Raw genomic sequence first — 17,997 nt, 5'->3', positions numbered from 1 at the left:
ATCACGGCGCAGGAATTACCCTACACATGGCTTCTGAAAGGTAATTTGCAGAAAAGCAATTTCGTAGATAGCATGAATGTGTGTATTTGGTCTTTAAACGTAAATTGTAAAGATTCGCTGAAGAGAGTCCTCGCGGTTGCACGTTTCTGTTGTTTCCTGGGGCCATTTTTATCTACAGCAAATGAATGATCGCCAATGACCTGCAGGTAACAAAGAAAGACTTAAAATTGAGCATTTCTTCAAGAAAGTTCGTTCAAACTTTTAATGAACTTATAAGCAAGACTGGCATTTTCAGCACAGCTTACAGATGTAGTCGGCTCAACATATCGTATCAGTTAAACTCTCGCATGCCATTTAAACTTCAAAACTCCGAACTAGTGCTCCCGATCGCTCGATAGTCTTCGCATATCTATCTTGCAGTAGTCTATCTAGAACTCGAGCCACAGATCGTGTGTTCCAACGGTCTATGTCTTGAGAAAGTGTGGCTGGTCCTGTGATGCTGCACAGCCACCGTCAATGCAGCCATCATACGATTGTGGTACTCTCTGCATAAACGCGAATATTAGACGAGACTATACGAAATTTCGTCCAATCTTGAGTAAGCAGAGGTCTTTGCTTTGCTTGGTTGGAGCATTCACGCGAAAACACCCATGCCACTTCTTGGCCGAGCATCCTGAGCTAGGAGGACGACGGGTGTCAGCACTATAAGCTTATTGCTGAGGAAACATTATAGCTTTAATTAACTTTTGCCTTTCTTGATTATTGTGAATCTGGCACGTTGAGGAGCAGGCTGTGTTCTATAACGGCAAGTGGTTAGCTGTGTCGAAGAGAATCACTCGCGCATTGCTGAAAACAGTGACTCATGTGGGTTTTGACTATGAAGCTTGGAGGATGGTATCAAAAATGACGACTCAGATTCCCATAGTCTTCCTGTCGGTAGAGTATCCACCTTTCACTTTCTCAGGGTCTTGTCAGCTATTGATCGACCATGCAGATCGCCGTATGGAACCAGTGTTGCATCCTGCTGCTACGTTGCTGGAGTTGACAAACGGCAACTTCCTGACCAGTCAGCCCAGTCATTTCAAGAGAGACTTCTTATTTAACTGTGTTAAGAACAATAACGATAACTGGAAGTATGCGAATGCAGCCTTTCTCAACAGCCAAGAAACTTCTTCCGCTCAAAGCGACGTCACCAGGCCCACCAGTCACCATCTCAGAATAATGGACATGCTCATCCTTCTCCTTCATCCCATTACCCTGCCCAGAGAGCTTCGAATTAGCATGACTATATCTGAGAGCATCTCAAATCATATCAAATTCACATGGCAAGCGAGGATGCCTAATTCCCCAGGGTCGGATAACTTAGAAGATTAGTATAATACTTTTAAACTATATCATAAAGATTAGATTAGCTCTTCTAAACTTGGTATATGCGGGTCTAAGACCGGACCAGTCATTTTATTCTGCTGTCTGGGTGATAAGGTTCAGGGCCTTAAGTTCCAAAGCCGACCGCAACGAGGGAGGAGATCCGCTCCCACATACTCGATCGATGGAACCTTCCAATTGTTCCCTGGAAGAGAAATCCGTTCAAGGCTTCGCTGTGCAAGGGTTCCTACCATGGCGTTGGCATGAAGTTCGGTATGGTTGAGGGTGAGGTCTTTGACCCTGAGAATAGCATTGATCTCAGCAAGAGCACAGTGGTGGTCGACACATGGTGCACCAATTTCACCATGAGGAACTTTGCTACGAGCGATTGGCCATCAATTCCTGTCACAATCGCAGCTGTCCCACTGCATCATAGTTTCTTCAGGGCTGACCTCGCTCTCGGTGCTCGCACGAACCCCGATCACAGGCCCATGGCTTTCGCTCAGGCGTACTCCAATGGTCATAGTCCACACTCTGCTGCACAGTGTTGACAGGAGCAACCTGCCAGTCGCGCTGGTAGCCCGCAACCGCGTGCTCCTGCCTGTAGTGGCGAAGCAAGAGGCCAGCATTGACGAAATGCTGGGGGCACTCCCCGCAAGCGAAGTCGAGAGGCTGAACTTGATCCTCTTGTAATGCAGGGACCCAAGACTCGATCCTTTGAAGGGGCATTGAAAACGCTGGCGTTGGTGGCATTGGTTTGATTGAGTCGTCCTATCTTCCCTTCCAAACCGCGTCACAGGGCTCGCAGCAAGAAGTACCTCCCGCGGCATCAGAAATTCGCCCATGACAAGTATCGAGCCTTTTTCTGTGATGAGTGTCCCTTCTAATCTGCCAACAATATCCAGCTCGAGATCCATCAAGCCACTGTACACCGTGGCGAGAAGACCTGGCCCTGCGATTACCCTGGGTGCGGCCTGGACAGGAGAGTACTCGTGATACCCACTTCACGAAGATCCACAACTCACCCGTGGCCTATGATAAATGTAGCGTGGTGGTCGCCAATTCGCGGGAGTTGGTCGACCACAAGAATCGCGAGCACGCTGGCCAAAACAGAAGTATGTGTGCTCGGTTCTGGGTTGTGGATTTCGTACCGCCAGGCCAGCAAGTCTGGACGTCCACATGGCAACACATTCGGACGCGAAAAACTGGCCGTGTACAATTTATGGGTGCAACAAGGCGTACAAGGACAAGGGCAGCCGCGATAGGCACATGAAGAGCCCCACTGATGAGAGGTGTTTGATGGTTGGGAGTCTGGGATGGTGTTTTTCGGATGTGCTTTTTATCATCAAGTTGACTACGTTTTAGGGCGCTAAAACAAAGTAGCCTAAGTACTAGTCTAAGTTTACATAAATTAGCTAAATTATTTCGTCCCTTAGGGTCTTGACAGCCAATTCTTCTGACACCCTGACGCCCATTCAAAGCTTGACTGTTCCAGTACTCAGATCATGGCATTGCGATGAAGTTCGGTATTCTCAATAACGAGATCTTCGACCTTAAAAATGGCATAGACCTCAGCAAGAGCAATAGTTCTTGACACGTGGTGCACCAACTGCACCATGGAGAATTTGCAGTGATTCTAGGCTGTCATGGATACACATTCAGTCGTCCTGGCCCTATCCTGGACGGGACAACTCAAATTTGCTACGTTTCTTCCATCTCAATTTCACTCTCTATATACTCTCATTATTGCACATACAGGAATTTAGTACGTACAAATTACCCTGACCTCTTCGTTGGGGTGTACCCTCTAACATTTACATGATACACTGCAGATCCCCCAAACTTGCTGCCGAGAGCCAAGGATCTTTCGGTATCTATGCGAGACGAACCATACCCTTGGCAATATAGATCGAACTCTTTAAAAACCCGGATCGTCGTACATAGCACTTATTTGAAGTAAGTTTGAAGTTGTCAAATATTGGTTCTGTAGGATCTCCTCTTTCATGTGACGCAGACATCAGATCTATGTTTCTCTCACGGCTCTGAGTTTCATGAATGGGTGGGAAAGTTGTCAAAGTCGAAGTACTTTCCCCTTGAAACGATAAATTCTGGACATCAATCTTATCTCAAGTAGCCCCCAAAGTCTAGAACACTGCAACCAGGAACACGAGCATCACACGGCACAGAAACAACTCCATCCCACAACACTGCAACCTCGATCCCCAAATGCCTGTGAAGATCCCGTCCAGACCTCCAACTCAAACATATATCACGATCCTCATAAGCTTAAAACAAGGTACCATTGGTGGATCCATTCTCTCAACAACATCCCTAGATAACCCCGCCAATCGAGACCAGTCTTATCCCACTAGCTCGCTACCATCCCCATGCTTCACTTGCGGCTTTTGGGAACAGAGCTCGCCTTACCCCAGACTTTGGCAAAAATGCTTGTTTAGCCAGGTGACTGGATTGAGAACGCGGAAGCGGTGTGATTGGTTTGACCAAATGCGATGGAGAGACGGAGAATTTGGAAGCTCGTTTCCTCGAATGAGCGTTGGAGGAGGCTGGAGATGTAACATCAAACGGAGAGAGCTAGCTTGCCGCTTTGGGACTCGCTCGTCATTTTCCGAAGTTCATTGGTGCGACCAGACGAGGAACCCTCAGGGTCTCCGGTAATGAGCAATGCATCGCGGTGAGGAAAAGTCAAAGACATACGATCAGCGATGGCTATATAAAGAATGGTGAATCCTGTGAGCCAAGACTGGATTCAAAGCACCACAACTCAGCCTTATCAAAACAGACATCTACTATCACCTTTCGCCCAACATGAAGTACACCACTATCCTCGCCCTCGCTGGCGTCTCTTCCGCCGCTGTCACCAAGACTCTTCCCAAGTCTGCTGGTGTCACCTCTTTCCCTACTGCTGTTCCTGTCAAGGGCAGCTATGACGGTGGCATGAAGCGATTCGAGCGAAGCAGTAAGTCATCCACATACATTATAGTAAGGGATCAAACTAACATGGGCTAGCCAATGTTTGCCAAGGTCAGAAGGAGACTGGTGAGAAGGATGCTATGTTTATTCTCGAGAACGGCGCTACTCTTTCCAACGTCATCATCGGTGCTTCTCAAGCCGAAGGTGTTCACTGCAAGGGAACTTGGTAAGTTTAAGAGTACTACGTATATGTGTTGCCGGTTCTAACCTGAGATCAGCACCCTGAACAACGTCTGGTGGGCCGATGTCTGCGAGGATGCTATCACCCTCAAGCAAACAAGCGGTACATCCTTCATCAACGGTGGAGGTGCCTTCAACGCCGACGATAAGATCGTCCAATTCAACGGGCGAGGTACTGTCCAAATCAAGGACTTCTACGCTCAAAACTATGGCAAGTTGGTCCGCAACTGCGGCAACTGCAAGGACAACGGCGGTCCTCGCAATGTCGTCATCCAGAACTCTGTCGCTGTCAACGGTGGTGTCCTCTGTGGTATCAACACCAACTACGGCGATACCTGCAAGATCAGCAACACTTGCCAGAACGCTGGCAAGTACTGCGACCGCTACCAGGGTAACTCGAACGGCGCTGAGCCTTCCAAGATCGGATCTGGACCTGATGGAAAGTTCTGCACTACATCTGGTGTTACTAAGAGCTGTTAGATAGGTGTATGAATGTTATGAGAGATGGGAATGATAGTGTACTGTTGGAGGAAAAGTTGATGAACTAGGTTTAACTTCTGTATATATATGCCCGGCCATTACTATTGCCACAATAACATACACACTTTATGGACATACCAATGGATCCTGCGAATACTTGATCAACACTGAGTGGGTAACAGAAAGATCCTCTAGAGTTTAGGACATTAAAATAACGAAGCCTAAAGTGCTATTCTAAGATATCCTAAAATGACTAAACTATTTCGTCTCTTAGGCTTTTGGTAGCCAATTCTTATGACACCCTGACGAATGCACAAAACGTGGAAACTGAAAAATGATTCGTTTGTTTAATTGCTTCAGGAACACGGCAAAAGATGACGGCAGTTTCTGGGACGCTCCCAATGACCAATTACGTTGGGCCGTCGATAGTTAAGTAAAATATCGATGGCGAATGAGTTTTCACAGGTCATTGAAATAAATGATGGTTCGCCGATTGCAGGCGTTGGAAAAAAAAAGAAAGTGAAAAAAGCAAAAAAGGAAGAATGAGGAACACCGGATTTGAACCGATAACCTTCAGGAATCCCCGAATTACGCTGTGGAACAGCTAACTGGAATCTGACGCGCTACCGTTGCGCCAGCTCCCCATCTTTTGGTGAAGGAAAGCTTTCTAATTGGGGAATATGTTCCCTGTACTGAGCATTCCCAGGAACAAAGAAAGGATAACCTTGCCATTTGTCGTCGCAATCGCTCGAATTGGCAATCTTCCGGTAGCAAAATAAAGTGAGGCAAATGTTGTGCGTATCTCGCTTAGAACAACAGACCAGACAAGCATTTTTCGCAAATGCGAGGGGCACAATGTGAAGATCTACGTCGGAGCTTTTACCCTTAGCCTCTAGAATTCAAGCTTCTCCTTCCAAAACTCGGCACCGAATATCCCTGTATTGCTTGAGATAAAGAACAATTGCTCGTGATTGGAACTTTTATCTGTTCCTGTTAATCTCCTCAAAAGGTCCTCTGATATTTCGAGAAAGTCCCAAGACCTTTTGACGTGTTCAGGGGATCAGACATGAAACCAGCTCCCTACCAAGGCAATTGATCGTCGTCATTGGTCCATCGCCTCGGCCGATATCGTTACATGGGCAGATTGGCCATTTCGCATCTCTGATTGGTGAGAGATCAACAATGCTAATTCGCAACTCCACAGACCTGGCGGTAATGGGATAACCAGTCATAGCAGAAAACCAAGGCATCTCATTAATTATGCACTCCTTTTGTACGATTCGTCCTCGTGGCAAACCGTGCATTGTCAAACTTGACCACGCCACGAAACGTTTCGGTTGGCTGATGCCGTTATCGTTAATATTTCATGCTATACCTCGACAGGGGCCATGATGTGTGGGATCGGCACACTGCCGTGGCTGTTTAGGCAGGTAGTGGCTGCAAGCAAGGATGTCCACTATCTCCAAGCGATGGCGATCATCGGAGCAGGTGCACATGTCCAGACACGATAGGTCTAGGTGCCGAACGACTACTAACAGCCGAACATGATGAACAAGATTAAAGGAGATGAAGCATTTAGATAAATAGATGCTTGTGTCTCCAGAAACTTCATCTCATCTCATCCCATCAGCCTCTTCAGTCTTTACAGCAGAGTCAACAACTACATTCACTTACTACAACACTCACTTTCTTTTTCGAAAACACCAACTTTCGACAATCTTTATCAAAATGCGTTCCGCTACTCTTCTCGCTCTTTTGCCCTTTGCGCTGGCCGCTCCTTCATCCTCAGTCTCTCGACGAGCTGAGCCTGCTCCCGTCATCCGACCTCGCGGAGTCAAGCTTGTCGATGGCAAGTACATCGTCAAGATGAAGAGCGGCGTTCAAGCTGCTTCTGTTGACAACACTGTTTCGACTCTCCAGGCTAATGCCGATTACACCTACACCAAGAGCTTCCGCGGTTTTGCGGGTAGTCTCAAGGATGACGAGATTGAGAAGCTCAAGCACGACCCTAATGTTAGTCGCACGGATCACGATCGGCAGGGATCATCATACTGACAATCTGCAGGTCGAGTACATTGAGCAGGATGCCGTCATCACCATCAAGGCTACCGAGGAGCAGGACAATGCTCCTTGGGGTATCGCTCGCCTTTCCAGCTCCCGACCTGGTAGCAAGACTTACACCTACGACGAGAGCGCCGGTGAGGGTACTTGCGCTTATGTCATCGACACCGGTATCGATGTTGAGCACCCTGTAAGTTTACCCCAGATTCCAGAATGACTTGGTTCTAACACTAGCAGGACTTCGATGGCCGCGCCACCTTCCTGAAGAACTTTGCTGGTGGCCGCGACGGCGATGGCCAAGGTCACGGCACCCACGTCGCTGGAACTATTGGCTCCACCACCTACGGTGTCGCCAAGAAGACCAGCCTCTACGCCGTGAAGGTCCTTGGCGACGACGGTTCTGGCACCAACTCCGCTGTCATCGCTGGTATGGACTACGTCGCTGGCCACGCCGACTCCAAGAACTGCCCCAAGGGCGCTGTCGTCAACATGTCTCTCGGTGGTGAGCGCTCCGGAGCCGTCAACAACGCTGCCAAGAGCATCGTCGATGCTGGTCTCTTCCTCGCTGTTGCAGCCGGTAACGAAGCTGTCGACGCCGCCAACTCATCCCCCGCCTCCGAAGAGAGCGCCTGCACCGTCGGTTCAACCACCCGCAACGACACCCTCTCCTACTTCTCCAACTTCGGCGAGGTCGTCGATGTTCTTGCTCCCGGCAGTGATATCCTGAGCACCTGGCCCGGTGGCCAGACCAACACCATTTCCGGAACTTCCATGGCCTCACCCCACGTTGCTGGTCTGGCTGCTTACTTCATGGGATTGGGAAAGAAGGCCGAGGGTCTTTGCGAGTACATCGCATCCGAGGCTCTTGACGGAGTTGTTGCAAGCGTCCCTCGCGACACTGTTAACAAGCTTATCAACAATGGTGTAAGCAGCAACTAGGATGGGCCGGGAGCTTACTTAGAGTCATGTGTATCAGTTTCTTAGATGTATGATTAACGTATTGAATAATGGTATTCACTTTGCCTTCCAGTTTTTTCGGAATTTGTGCTGTCAGTGATGTGAAAATGAGGAACACGGTATTCAACGAATACGGTGGGACAGGTCGAGTCAAAGTCGCGATGGCTTCATGTGGTAGTATTTGGACAATATTTGCTGTCCATGTGGACTTCTTGATCTTATCGCACTACTCCTTCCAGCCATCTCCAGCGCCGAGGAACCAGTTGGCGCCGACCAGTCGTAGGCCATACTTCTCAACGAACTTGGCAGTATCGAAAGATCGTCGTTGCTCAAACTCCTCGCCTCCAACATCCTCCTTCGCCAGGTCTAGATCTGCGGGTTGTCTGTACAGAAGTAATAGATATCTGTGTGGCTTAGAGCTGGGACTTTGTCAGCAACGAAGCTCTCGCTCAATAAGATATTTCTTACTCATCCTTGGGTCCAGGTCCCAAGTACTGTGTGAGCGCTGGCTGGATCTGGGCAACAGCATCCGCGCTTCCCAACGGTCTCAATCCAGGAAGAACCCAGTGTCGCCAGAACGCAAACTTAGGTTCATCGGGTGTCGGCGCATCAGGGTCAACGAGGAGAAGCATGTACGTAGCATCACCCGGAGCATCAGCCTAAACAAACATCGTAAGTAAATATGCTCATCTCAGAATCCGACCAACATACCTCTTGGTCAAACAAGACACTAGGTGAGCGCTTGCACTCACTTGCGCGAAACAAGTTTCCCATCTCAACGTCCTTTCCATCAAACGACACGCGCAGATTGGTGCTGGGCTTGAAGTCCTCGGGAATAAGACTGGCAGCCGGGCCAGGGACTAGCTTGGCTTCAGCCAGCGAACTCGATAGCTTATTTGACATTGTGAATACAGCAACAAATTGGAGTATTGTGTTTGGTGAAGCTTTGAGTGAGGTTGGGTCGATGACGGTATTTGAAGAGAGCTTACCCCACGTTGGGGGCTTGCATCAGAATGACATCTGACTGGTGGAAGAATGCGCTTTCAACGGCGCGACCCCCAATGTCGGCATTAAATGGGAGTGAAAGAAGCTTTACAGGGAGGATTAATTCGGCAATGGGGTCTGGTCTGTCGTTTGCCGAGTTATGCTTAACTTGCGCCGAGCAGAGGCAGGCCAGCCAAGATGACAGGCGCGCGCCGAAGTAGACCCACCCATTGAGCTTATCGGTGGTAGGCCGATAGCGGCATGGACGATAAGCCACTTGTGAGTCTAGGGTAGCTTCAAGGCATCGAACCTCGAAAAATACAACACTGGAAGTGCACTCTACCTCCAGTTTTAGCATATAAAATACTCTTCTCGGTATAAAATATAGTTTTCTAAGTTCTCCGGATCATGTTACATTAGGGAAAAATATAGTTTGGCGTTACATGTTGACATCTGAGAATTTAGATAATTTGAGTTCTCTTCATCTAAGCTCACTCAAAATCCGTAAGCGATCTAACAGGAGGTTCGCAATCAAGCCAGACTCCCACCTTACATGAGCTGATTGGCTCGATACCATCTATCGATAAGATACGTGCTTCGATGACATCATAGACGCGCGAAAAAGGGTGCCGATCTATCTCCGCGACGCGGTCGCGTTTCTGTCCTGGAGCTTGAAGCTTTATTTGTGCAGTACCGCTGGAAACAGTCCGAGTTTCGCCCAGTGAGCAACCGGTCTCTTCTTACCCACAGTGCATGTCCGACCGATGATCATGCCTTTCGTTTTCTTACGCATCGAGTCAGCCGCCAGCCGCCAGACTTAAGTCGAGCTGTGACCTGCTATAGGACATGGAGAAGAAGACTGCGACACGGTTCTATCACCAGTTCTTGGCTGTATGCTCGGGCGCATGACTTCTTGCTCCGTACAAGCGGCTCACTGATACTTCCCAGAAACCGTCCATCTCTCTAACTAGCTCATAACCATCCATCGAAGATAGTTCTGCGACATCGCCTGGCTGTGCTCACTTTTCATGGTTGACCAATCGTCTACTGACCCCGAGACCGTAAAACATCGGACGAGACAGCTGGAATCTCCTTTGCGACATTTTACCTAGTCGTCGCTCCTCTAAAAAACATCGCCTTGGCCTCGGTTGTTGACAACCTTCGAAGCTGATACCGCGATGTGCCTTGACAGTCCCACCAAACGTGATTCTTTCCCAGCGACTTCTTACCAAGTTTTACCAGCCAGGAGTTTGTAAAGAACACCGCGATTCGCTCCAGAGCCTGTCACCGAAGCCGGATTCGATCTCCAAGAAAGTTATGCACTCGAGGATGTGGCAGCGGTCGCCGTATACCCCCTACTCACACCGAAAGTCATTGTGCTGTCAGTAGTACTCACCAATGCTGCGATGGTTTCCAGAGAACCTCTTCCAACTTCTGGGACATCTTCGCTTCGAAAGCTTGCGCTTCAGCTGCATTCATGGGCGACGGCCATCCGAACCCCAAGATAGCCATGTGCTCGACATCAACGTGACACCGCTCGCCGACTATCCTCCTCATAGATCGAATGTCGTGATACACTTCCGACGGTGTTCAGGACTGCCGAGTCCCTTCCATCGACTGAAATCCGACCCATCAAGCTCCGAGTCATCGAAGTCCGTGAATGCGACCATACTTGATTCTTTACGATACCTCGCGCCAAGCTCAAGCCAGGCGAAGTCCACTCTGCACGCGATCGAACGATTGAATACATACAATCTCCATACCAGATGGTCGTAATACGGCGAGAGACATTGCTTCGTTGCTGCGAAGTCCGAGTATGAGTCCATCGGCGTTCAGTCATAAGCTGCTCCGGACCGTCGGATTGCCACAGGAGACCAATGCCGACGGGCGGTTCTGGTGCCACGGAGTTCCGTGCAAGCGCGACATGTACAGTCCGGTCTTGTCTCAACGCCAGCGCCTGTGCCATGCCAACAATTCGCGACCTCTAACGTCGACTTTGTCTGATGCGCTCCATCGGAGTTCGGTGAATTTGTTGCCCAGTGAAGGTTACTTGACCACACCGAGGACAGCATCGCGCGGATGTCTGGGCTCCAACGGGCTCGATAATATACTCACCGAACACCGTGGGAGACTGTTAGTCCTGTCGCATTGGTCGGACGTCCGATCAGCATCAGTGGCAAAGCTATGGGATGATGTTCTGCTACGCCACTGGACCGCCGATTGCCTGAGGGCTCGCAGTTCGGATTCCGAAGTGCGAGAAGTCAAACATACATACAAGTTCGACAAACAGAGTGCGCGACTCCGCTGGCCAACGGACACCGCTGCTCATTCGAAGACCGAAGTCCATCGGTGTTCGGTGTACCGTCATGCCCCGTACAATTGCCTATCCAACTACAGTTTCGGTGATGGGATTGACAAAGAAAGAGCAGTCTACCACCGACTTCCACTTGCTATAAATCATGCTGATTACCGTAACTGTATCGTAAAGCCAACATACCCTCAACGTATTTGCTTCTCTCCACCAAGCCTCTCAGCAAGCCTTGACGCCTGATCGTTCTCAGTACACAACGTGACAGCCATGACCGTTTACTTTAGCCTGAAATGTCGAAGGGAGTAACCTAAATGACACCTCATTTTTCGAGTTTATTCCCGTAGTTGTCCCAATTGTGGCACTGCATGTTTATTTGAACGTCGCGATGGACAATTACTTGGCGCAGAGTCAGAACACTGGCGACCGTTACGGACCATCAGAAGGAAGTCTACATTCTTGCTAAACTGCAGTGCCTTGCGGCAGTCACATCAATTCATTGACATTCATTTAGCTGTCGCTGGCCTGCATTTGAGGGAGGCTTGGTCGATTGGTGATGATACCCATTCATGGGGCGTTATCACATTTCTCGGTGACGCGGCTTTCATCAGCCGGATCCTGGGTTATTCTCTGCCACAAAGAGAATTAATATCAGCGCTTGATACACTGGCGTATCTGGCTGTGAGATGCCGAGACATTGATCGATACTCACAAATGTTCTACGAAGTCTATATGGACCGTAATGTTTGACGACACTAACGGATGGTAGCTAGGTCTGGTTCTTTACGGAATCGGATCAACGATGCTATCGTCCACCTTCTTCTTTTTTTGCGCATGCGAAAGTCACCAGTTCAATCCCCTGTTGCTTTTTCTCTGGATCTTTTCCTTAAAGCCTCGGCCTATTTGTGATGATCCGAGTAACGAGGCGTTCGGTAAAGAATGAGGCTGCCGCCGACGCAGGTACCGGTCTGTATGTCTGAGATCAAAGAGAGAAGGCAATTGATTCCATGAACTGCAGATGATTCCAAATGTAAGCGGGGCTGTTGATTGGCTTGCGATTCCGAATCGGCTTGTGGGTGTGGATGGTGGGGGACCATTCCGACAGAAGCGGAACAATGATTTCACCATGCATCAGACAGAGATTCGTCTTCATGGGCATAGCATTGCCATCTTTTGTTGATGATACAGCCAATAAACTGATAAAGTCTATAAAGCAGATCATATAGAAGCAACTGATGTATCCATGCCATTCAATTGCCTGACTCTCATCTTTTTAACCCAGTTCGGAAAACACAACATTTGATGGGAAGTTGACCCCGCTCTTTAGCCCACCATCTCGGGGCCAAATCCGCAATGCGCTACAGCAAAGACGTAAGATCCCCTGGCACATCAGATCCTCTTTCTTCCAGGTGTATGTAAGCATTCTATGACCAAACGGGCTGTTAAAGCGCAGATAATTGGACTGTTCAGTTGCTGTGGTTGTTTTGTTCAGCGGGGCTAGACCGGTACTAAACCGATCACGGGGTGTTTGCGACGAAACGTTATTCACATTGGATGTGGCGATCAATCCAGGTGTAATTCACAGTAGAGTCGAGGATATCATTCATTCGCAAATGGTATTCTAGACGATTCTTTGAGGCGATTGACTCTAAAATGTCATGGTTTTCCTCAGCGGACAATGGATCTCTCTTCCGAAGCCGAAGCATTCCGGGTGTTTGTTACGCGCTGTAGTTACAGTTACACTGGGCGCTGTATCGGTATAGCTTCCCCGCACTTGGCTTGCAGTGGGTAGCTCTTGACCTTGTTGACGAAACCGGCATAAGTTCCCGAGTAACAGACAAACGGACTCTTTTGACGAGATCCCGAGAGTGACCCGGGCTTTCTCATCTGGCCTCCTCTTTCACTCCATCTTGCCACTCCACTCAGAGCCCGTCTTTTGCCAATCCGCCTCTTGTTACCTTACGTTATAAAAGAGGCACCAAACTCCACCCCCGCATCTTGTTCCATGCCTCGGTTCCTTCTTCCACTGTCTTCTTCCTCTTCATCTCTTTCTTCTCGTCTTTTGTCATTATCTACAGCGAGGAGGACCTGGATTTTGAACACAAAAGCAGCAACAAAACCCAGATTTCTGTCTACAACACAATACAATATGGCTGAGAGCAAGTGTCCCGTTGCGCACACCAAGGTGCCCAACGTTGCTGGACACGGCGTCACTCACCAGAAGTGGTGGCCCGAGTCTCTCAAGACCAACATTCTGCGCCAGCACAGCAATGTCACCAACCCTTACGGCGAGAACTTTAGCTATGCTGAGGCTTTCAACTCGCTCGACTTCCCTGCGCTCAAGGAGGATCTGCGCAAGTTGATGAGCGATTCGCAGGATTGGTGGCCTGCTGACTTTGGCCACTACGGTGGTCTCATGGTGCGACTTTCATGGCACAGCGTTGGAACATACCGCGTCTTCGATGGTCGTGGTGGTGGTCGACAGGTAAGCACCAAACCTTCCGCTCAATTGCCTTCGTTTCTAACGGTCTTCGCAGGGTCAACAGCGTTTCGCCCCCCTCAACTCGTGGCCCGACAACGTTTCCCTCGACAAGGCCCGCCGTCTCCTTTGGCCCATCAAGCAGAAGTACGGTAACAAGATCTCATGGGCTGACCTGATCGTCCTCGCTGGCAACGTCGCCCTCGAGGATATGGGCTTCAAGACCCTTGGCTTTGCTGGTGGCCGAGAGGACACTTGGGAGGCTGATGAGGCTACCTACTACGGTGGCGAGGATACCTGGCTCGGAAACGACGTCCGCTACTCCAACGGAAGCAAGGGAACCACTAAGCCTGGTGCTACTGACTCCGATCAGCCTCAGCACACGGACATCCACAACCGAGACCTCGAGAAGCCTTTGGCTGCTGCTCACCATGGTCTCATCTATGTTAACCCTGGTATGTTTCTCCTCCAGCTATCGCCACGATCATCGCTAACAATAAACAGAGGGTCCTGATGGCAACCCCGACCCCGTCGCCGCCGCCCGTGATATCCGCGAGACCTTCGGCCGCATGGCCATGAACGACGAAGAGACCGTTGCTCTTATTGCCGGTGGCCACACTGTCGGAAAGACCCACGGAGCTGGCTCAACCGATCATGTTGGCCCCGAGCCCGAAGGTGCCGACCTTTCTCAACAGGGTCTCGGATGGTCCAACAGCTACAAGTCCGGAAAGGGTCCCGACACAACCACATCCGGTATCGAAGTTACATGGACAAGCACTCCCGTCAAGTGGAGCCACGATTACCTCAAGTACCTCTTCCAGTTTGAGTGGGAGCTCACAAAGAGTCCCGCTGGCGCTCACCAGTGGGTTGCCAAGGACGCCAACGCTACCATCCCCGATGCCTACGACCCCAACAAGAAGCACAGGCCTAGCATGTTGACAACCGATTTGTCTCTTCGCTTCGACCCTGAGTACGAGAAGATCTCTCGTCGCTACCTCGAGAACCCTCAAGAGTTCAACGATGCTTTCGCTAAGGCTTGGTTCAAGCTCACTCACCGTGACATGGGTCCTCGCGACCGTTATCTCGGCCCTGAGGTCCCCAAGGAGGTCTTCACCTGGCAAGACCCTGTCCCCGAGCGGGACTACAAGCTCATTGATGACGGCGACATCTCCGCCATCAAGAACGAGATCCTCAAGTCTGGTATCGACGTCTCCAAGCTCGTCTCTACTGCTTGGGCTTCTGCTTCCACTTTCCGAGGCAGTGATCTCCGTGGTGGTGCCAACGGTGCTCGCCTCCGTCTTGAGCCCCAGAAGAACTGGGAGGTCAACAACCCCTCTCAATTGAACCAGGTCCTCAACGGTCTTGAGGGCATCCAGAAGAAGTTCAACGACTCTCAGTCCAATGGCAAGGCTGTCTCTCTTGCTGACGTGATTGTCCTTGCTGGTTCTGCCGCTGTCGAGAAGGCTGCTAAGGATGCTGGTGTCAACGTCACCGTGCCCTTCGTCCCCGGCCGCACTGATGCTACCCAGGAGCAGACCGACGTCAAGTCTGTTGGCCACCTTGAGCCCGCCGCCGATGGTTTCCGTAACTACGGCGCTTCCACAGACCGTGTCAAGCTCGAGCACATGCTCATTGACCGCGCTCAGCTCCTTACTCTCAGCGTTCCCGAGATTACTGCTCTGATCGGTGGTCTCCGCGCTCTCAACACCAACTGGGACGGCTCATCCCACGGTATCCTTACCAAGCGCCCTGGTGTCCTGTCCAACGACTTCTTCGTCAACCTGCTCGACATGAGCACCGAGTGGAAGCCCGTTGGCAACGGCGACATTTTCGAGGGTATTGACCGCAAGAGCGGCAACAAGAAGTGGACCGGAACCCGTGTCGATCTCGTCTTCGGATCGCACGCTGAGCTCCGCGCTACAGCCGAGACCTACGCTGAGGCTGGCGGTAACGAGAAGCTTGTTCGCGACTTTGTCGCTGCTTGGACCAAGGTGATGAACCTTGACCGATTTGATGTTAAGAACGGCAGCGCGCCTAATGTCTCTCCTCGACTGTAATTTTATGAATAGCAACGTAGCAAAATACCTTTGAGAATGAAATGATTACGAATTTACTCTACATCTCTGGCTTTAATCACTGTGATGTTCTGTCTGTTGTCCATTCTTGCACTGTCGTCTCATCAATTGATCTAGATCGCTTGACACAATCAAGGGCCTGGCGCTAGAACACTGACGTTGCTGTCAAAACTTACTGTTATGATGGCCTCGGCATTTGAGAAAGCCGCTGACAATTTAAACACTGTGATAGGTTAATGATGGCTCATGCCGAATGACATGATCTTGCGACAGATGAAGCAATTCCCGGATGCGACCCCGCCAAACCGGCCCCGCTTCCGGGGGACTGTCCGCCCAAGTCCGATCATGTGAGGCAGACACCACGATGTGACTGACGACACAGATACAGAACAGTCACGAATAAACCTTCGATATCAGGCAAATCCGCCGTGGTTGATTGATAAGGACGGTCAGCGCTGTATCGTGATGTATTATTGGTGGATGCCGTAGAGCCGAATCTCAATACCGTTCGCGTTAGTGGTCAGATGGGTGGGCCAAGGGTGGACAGACACATAAGAGAACTTGACCCCGGAGAGCATTAGAGACGAAAGATTAGTAATTTTTCGTAAGTTTAGGAAAGCCTTTAGGCCATCTTTTATATATTATACTAAGGTTTAGGTTACATTTCAAGTCTTACGCCCAGCTTCCTTCAACCTACGGGAAATCGAAGAGCCGAAGCCTTGACAAAGATCTCACCAGCACTGTTCTCTACCTTGAACAGAGGCTTCTCGGTGCTATTACGGAAAGGTTCGCCGAAGTTTATGTTGTCGACGATGAACAGAGCACACTTCTGTCGAGTAAGGAGTACGTTCAAACGTTGTTTGTTTTGGGTGAATCCCAGCCCAGGTCGAGGATGATCAGTGTCCATGATATTAAGTGTGATTGAACCTTCCTGGCCCTGGAATGAATCGATCGTGGCCATGTCTGTGAGCGTTTACACGGAAGGATAGTTGCGTCTCATCGATGATGAGCTTGACGTTCGCCGCATAGGGCGCGATGACTGCGACTTCTTTCGGATCGATGTGAAGGTCCTTTACAGAGCCATTCAGCAAATCGAGGCCGACCTTGACTTGTGGCGACTGCGCTTGGAACCTGCTCTGGGATTTCCAAAGACCCGAGAGTCTTGGTAATGAACAAAGACAGGACAGAGAGCCCTTCATGTTTATAACATATATATATATACATATATAGAAGAATGGGTTTCAATTCGCGGTGTGTCGGTCGAAACAGTGCCATGGCTCAGACCTTGTATTGCAGCGCTCAGCTCTGGGAACTTGGCGTGAAGGCACTAGTCAATGCCATGCTCAACCTTGAATTCTGGGTTGTTGATGGCTCGACTGCCATGGTAAGTGAAAGGCACATCGGGGTAGATCACCTTGGCGACAAGGTCAAACATTCCTCTGGTCATACGGAGTTGAACCTTGAGACGGTAAACGGGAAGGCTAGAAGCCAAAAGTGCACTCATTGTGGAGACCTCGCCATAGGCTGAGAACTAGTTGACTAAATGGTCGGTGCCCGAAACTTTGTCACTCTTGGTGAGGACAGTCGGTGGGAGCTGTCGGGCTGCCCGAAGAGTAGACATGGTGTGAGGGTATTGCCCCAGACGCAACAAAGGTCAACTCAAGACATACAGACTGCCTCGTCGATGAAAACGCCCCGGGCGTCAATGACCTTCCAGCCACGGTACAACTTGTGGTACTGGCTGGCGGCAGGAGTCAGACAGAGGAAGTCAGCGTGACGGACCAGAGATTCCAAGAAGCCCTCGACAGCACTGGCGTACTGAGGATAAGCCATGGCGTTTTCATGTCCTTTGTGTTGAGACTTAATGTTGGCTTGCTTGTATATATACTATATTGAGAGGAATCCGAGTAAACTCCGTCCTGACGATGGTCCCAGCGACGAATTCACGCAGCGTAGCTAGATCCTTTCCTTCGGCCACGCGACCGCGAAGCGCCCGCACGAATAGAAAGGTGTGTGCCATCTCTGGATATGCTGTTACCGTGTCGGCATTTGAGGTCCGACGACAAGCTTATAGTTACGGTGGCGGGTGGTTGTTAGAAGAATCATCCTCCAAGGCT

At 50.0% G+C, this 17,997-nt stretch overlaps 6 protein-coding genes across 6 annotated transcripts; 3 read left to right on the top strand and 3 right to left on the bottom strand.

The window, feature by feature from the left end:
- Positions 1-4,191: 4,191 nt before the first annotated feature.
- FIESC28_09557 (uncharacterized protein) lies at positions 4,192-5,016 on the top strand (the record flags this gene model as incomplete). The annotated part of the gene is made up of 3 exons (XM_031163693.1): positions 4,192-4,342; positions 4,393-4,522; positions 4,575-5,016. 3 exons carry the CDS (start codon positions 4,192-4,194, stop codon positions 5,014-5,016), a joined length of 723 nt encoding a protein of 240 aa, XP_031012193.1.
- A 1,728-nt stretch (positions 5,017-6,744) lies between these two features.
- On the top strand, positions 6,745-8,016 carry FIESC28_09556 (uncharacterized protein; the record flags this gene model as incomplete). Its single annotated transcript, XM_031163692.1, has 3 exons — positions 6,745-7,029; positions 7,082-7,267; positions 7,315-8,016. 3 exons carry the CDS (start codon positions 6,745-6,747, stop codon positions 8,014-8,016), a joined length of 1,173 nt encoding a protein of 390 aa, XP_031012192.1.
- Positions 8,017-8,260: 244 nt separating this feature from the next.
- Positions 8,261-8,937, bottom strand: FIESC28_09555 (uncharacterized protein; the record flags this gene model as incomplete). The annotated part of the gene is made up of 3 exons (XM_031163691.1): positions 8,261-8,417; positions 8,503-8,693; positions 8,746-8,937. The coding sequence occupies 3 exons, from the start codon at positions 8,935-8,937 to the stop codon at positions 8,261-8,263; spliced, it is 540 nt and encodes a 179-aa protein (XP_031012191.1).
- Positions 8,938-13,475: 4,538 nt separating this feature from the next.
- Positions 13,476-15,862, top strand: FIESC28_09554 (uncharacterized protein; the record flags this gene model as incomplete). Its single annotated transcript, XM_031163690.1, has 3 exons — positions 13,476-13,811; positions 13,864-14,260; positions 14,310-15,862. 3 exons carry the CDS (start codon positions 13,476-13,478, stop codon positions 15,860-15,862), a joined length of 2,286 nt encoding a protein of 761 aa, XP_031012190.1.
- A 706-nt stretch (positions 15,863-16,568) lies between these two features.
- Positions 16,569-17,079, bottom strand: FIESC28_09553 (uncharacterized protein; the record flags this gene model as incomplete). The annotated part of the gene is made up of 2 exons (XM_031163689.1): positions 16,569-16,817; positions 16,858-17,079. 2 exons carry the CDS (start codon positions 17,077-17,079, stop codon positions 16,569-16,571), a joined length of 471 nt encoding a protein of 156 aa, XP_031012189.1.
- Positions 17,080-17,207: 128 nt separating this feature from the next.
- FIESC28_09552 (uncharacterized protein) lies at positions 17,208-17,713 on the bottom strand (the record flags this gene model as incomplete). The annotated part of the gene is made up of 2 exons (XM_031163688.1): positions 17,208-17,404; positions 17,551-17,713. The coding sequence occupies 2 exons, from the start codon at positions 17,711-17,713 to the stop codon at positions 17,208-17,210; spliced, it is 360 nt and encodes a 119-aa protein (XP_031012188.1).
- Between the last annotated feature and the right edge of the window lie 284 nt (positions 17,714-17,997).

Source organism: Fusarium coffeatum (assembly GCF_003316985.1).
Source record: "Fusarium coffeatum strain FIESC_28 chromosome Unknown BRIP53273_contig_251, whole genome shotgun sequence".
Taxonomy (NCBI): Eukaryota; Fungi; Ascomycota; class Sordariomycetes; order Hypocreales; family Nectriaceae; genus Fusarium; species Fusarium coffeatum.
Note: the sequence above shows the minus strand (reverse complement) of the source record. Positions and strands in the feature narration are given on the sequence as shown.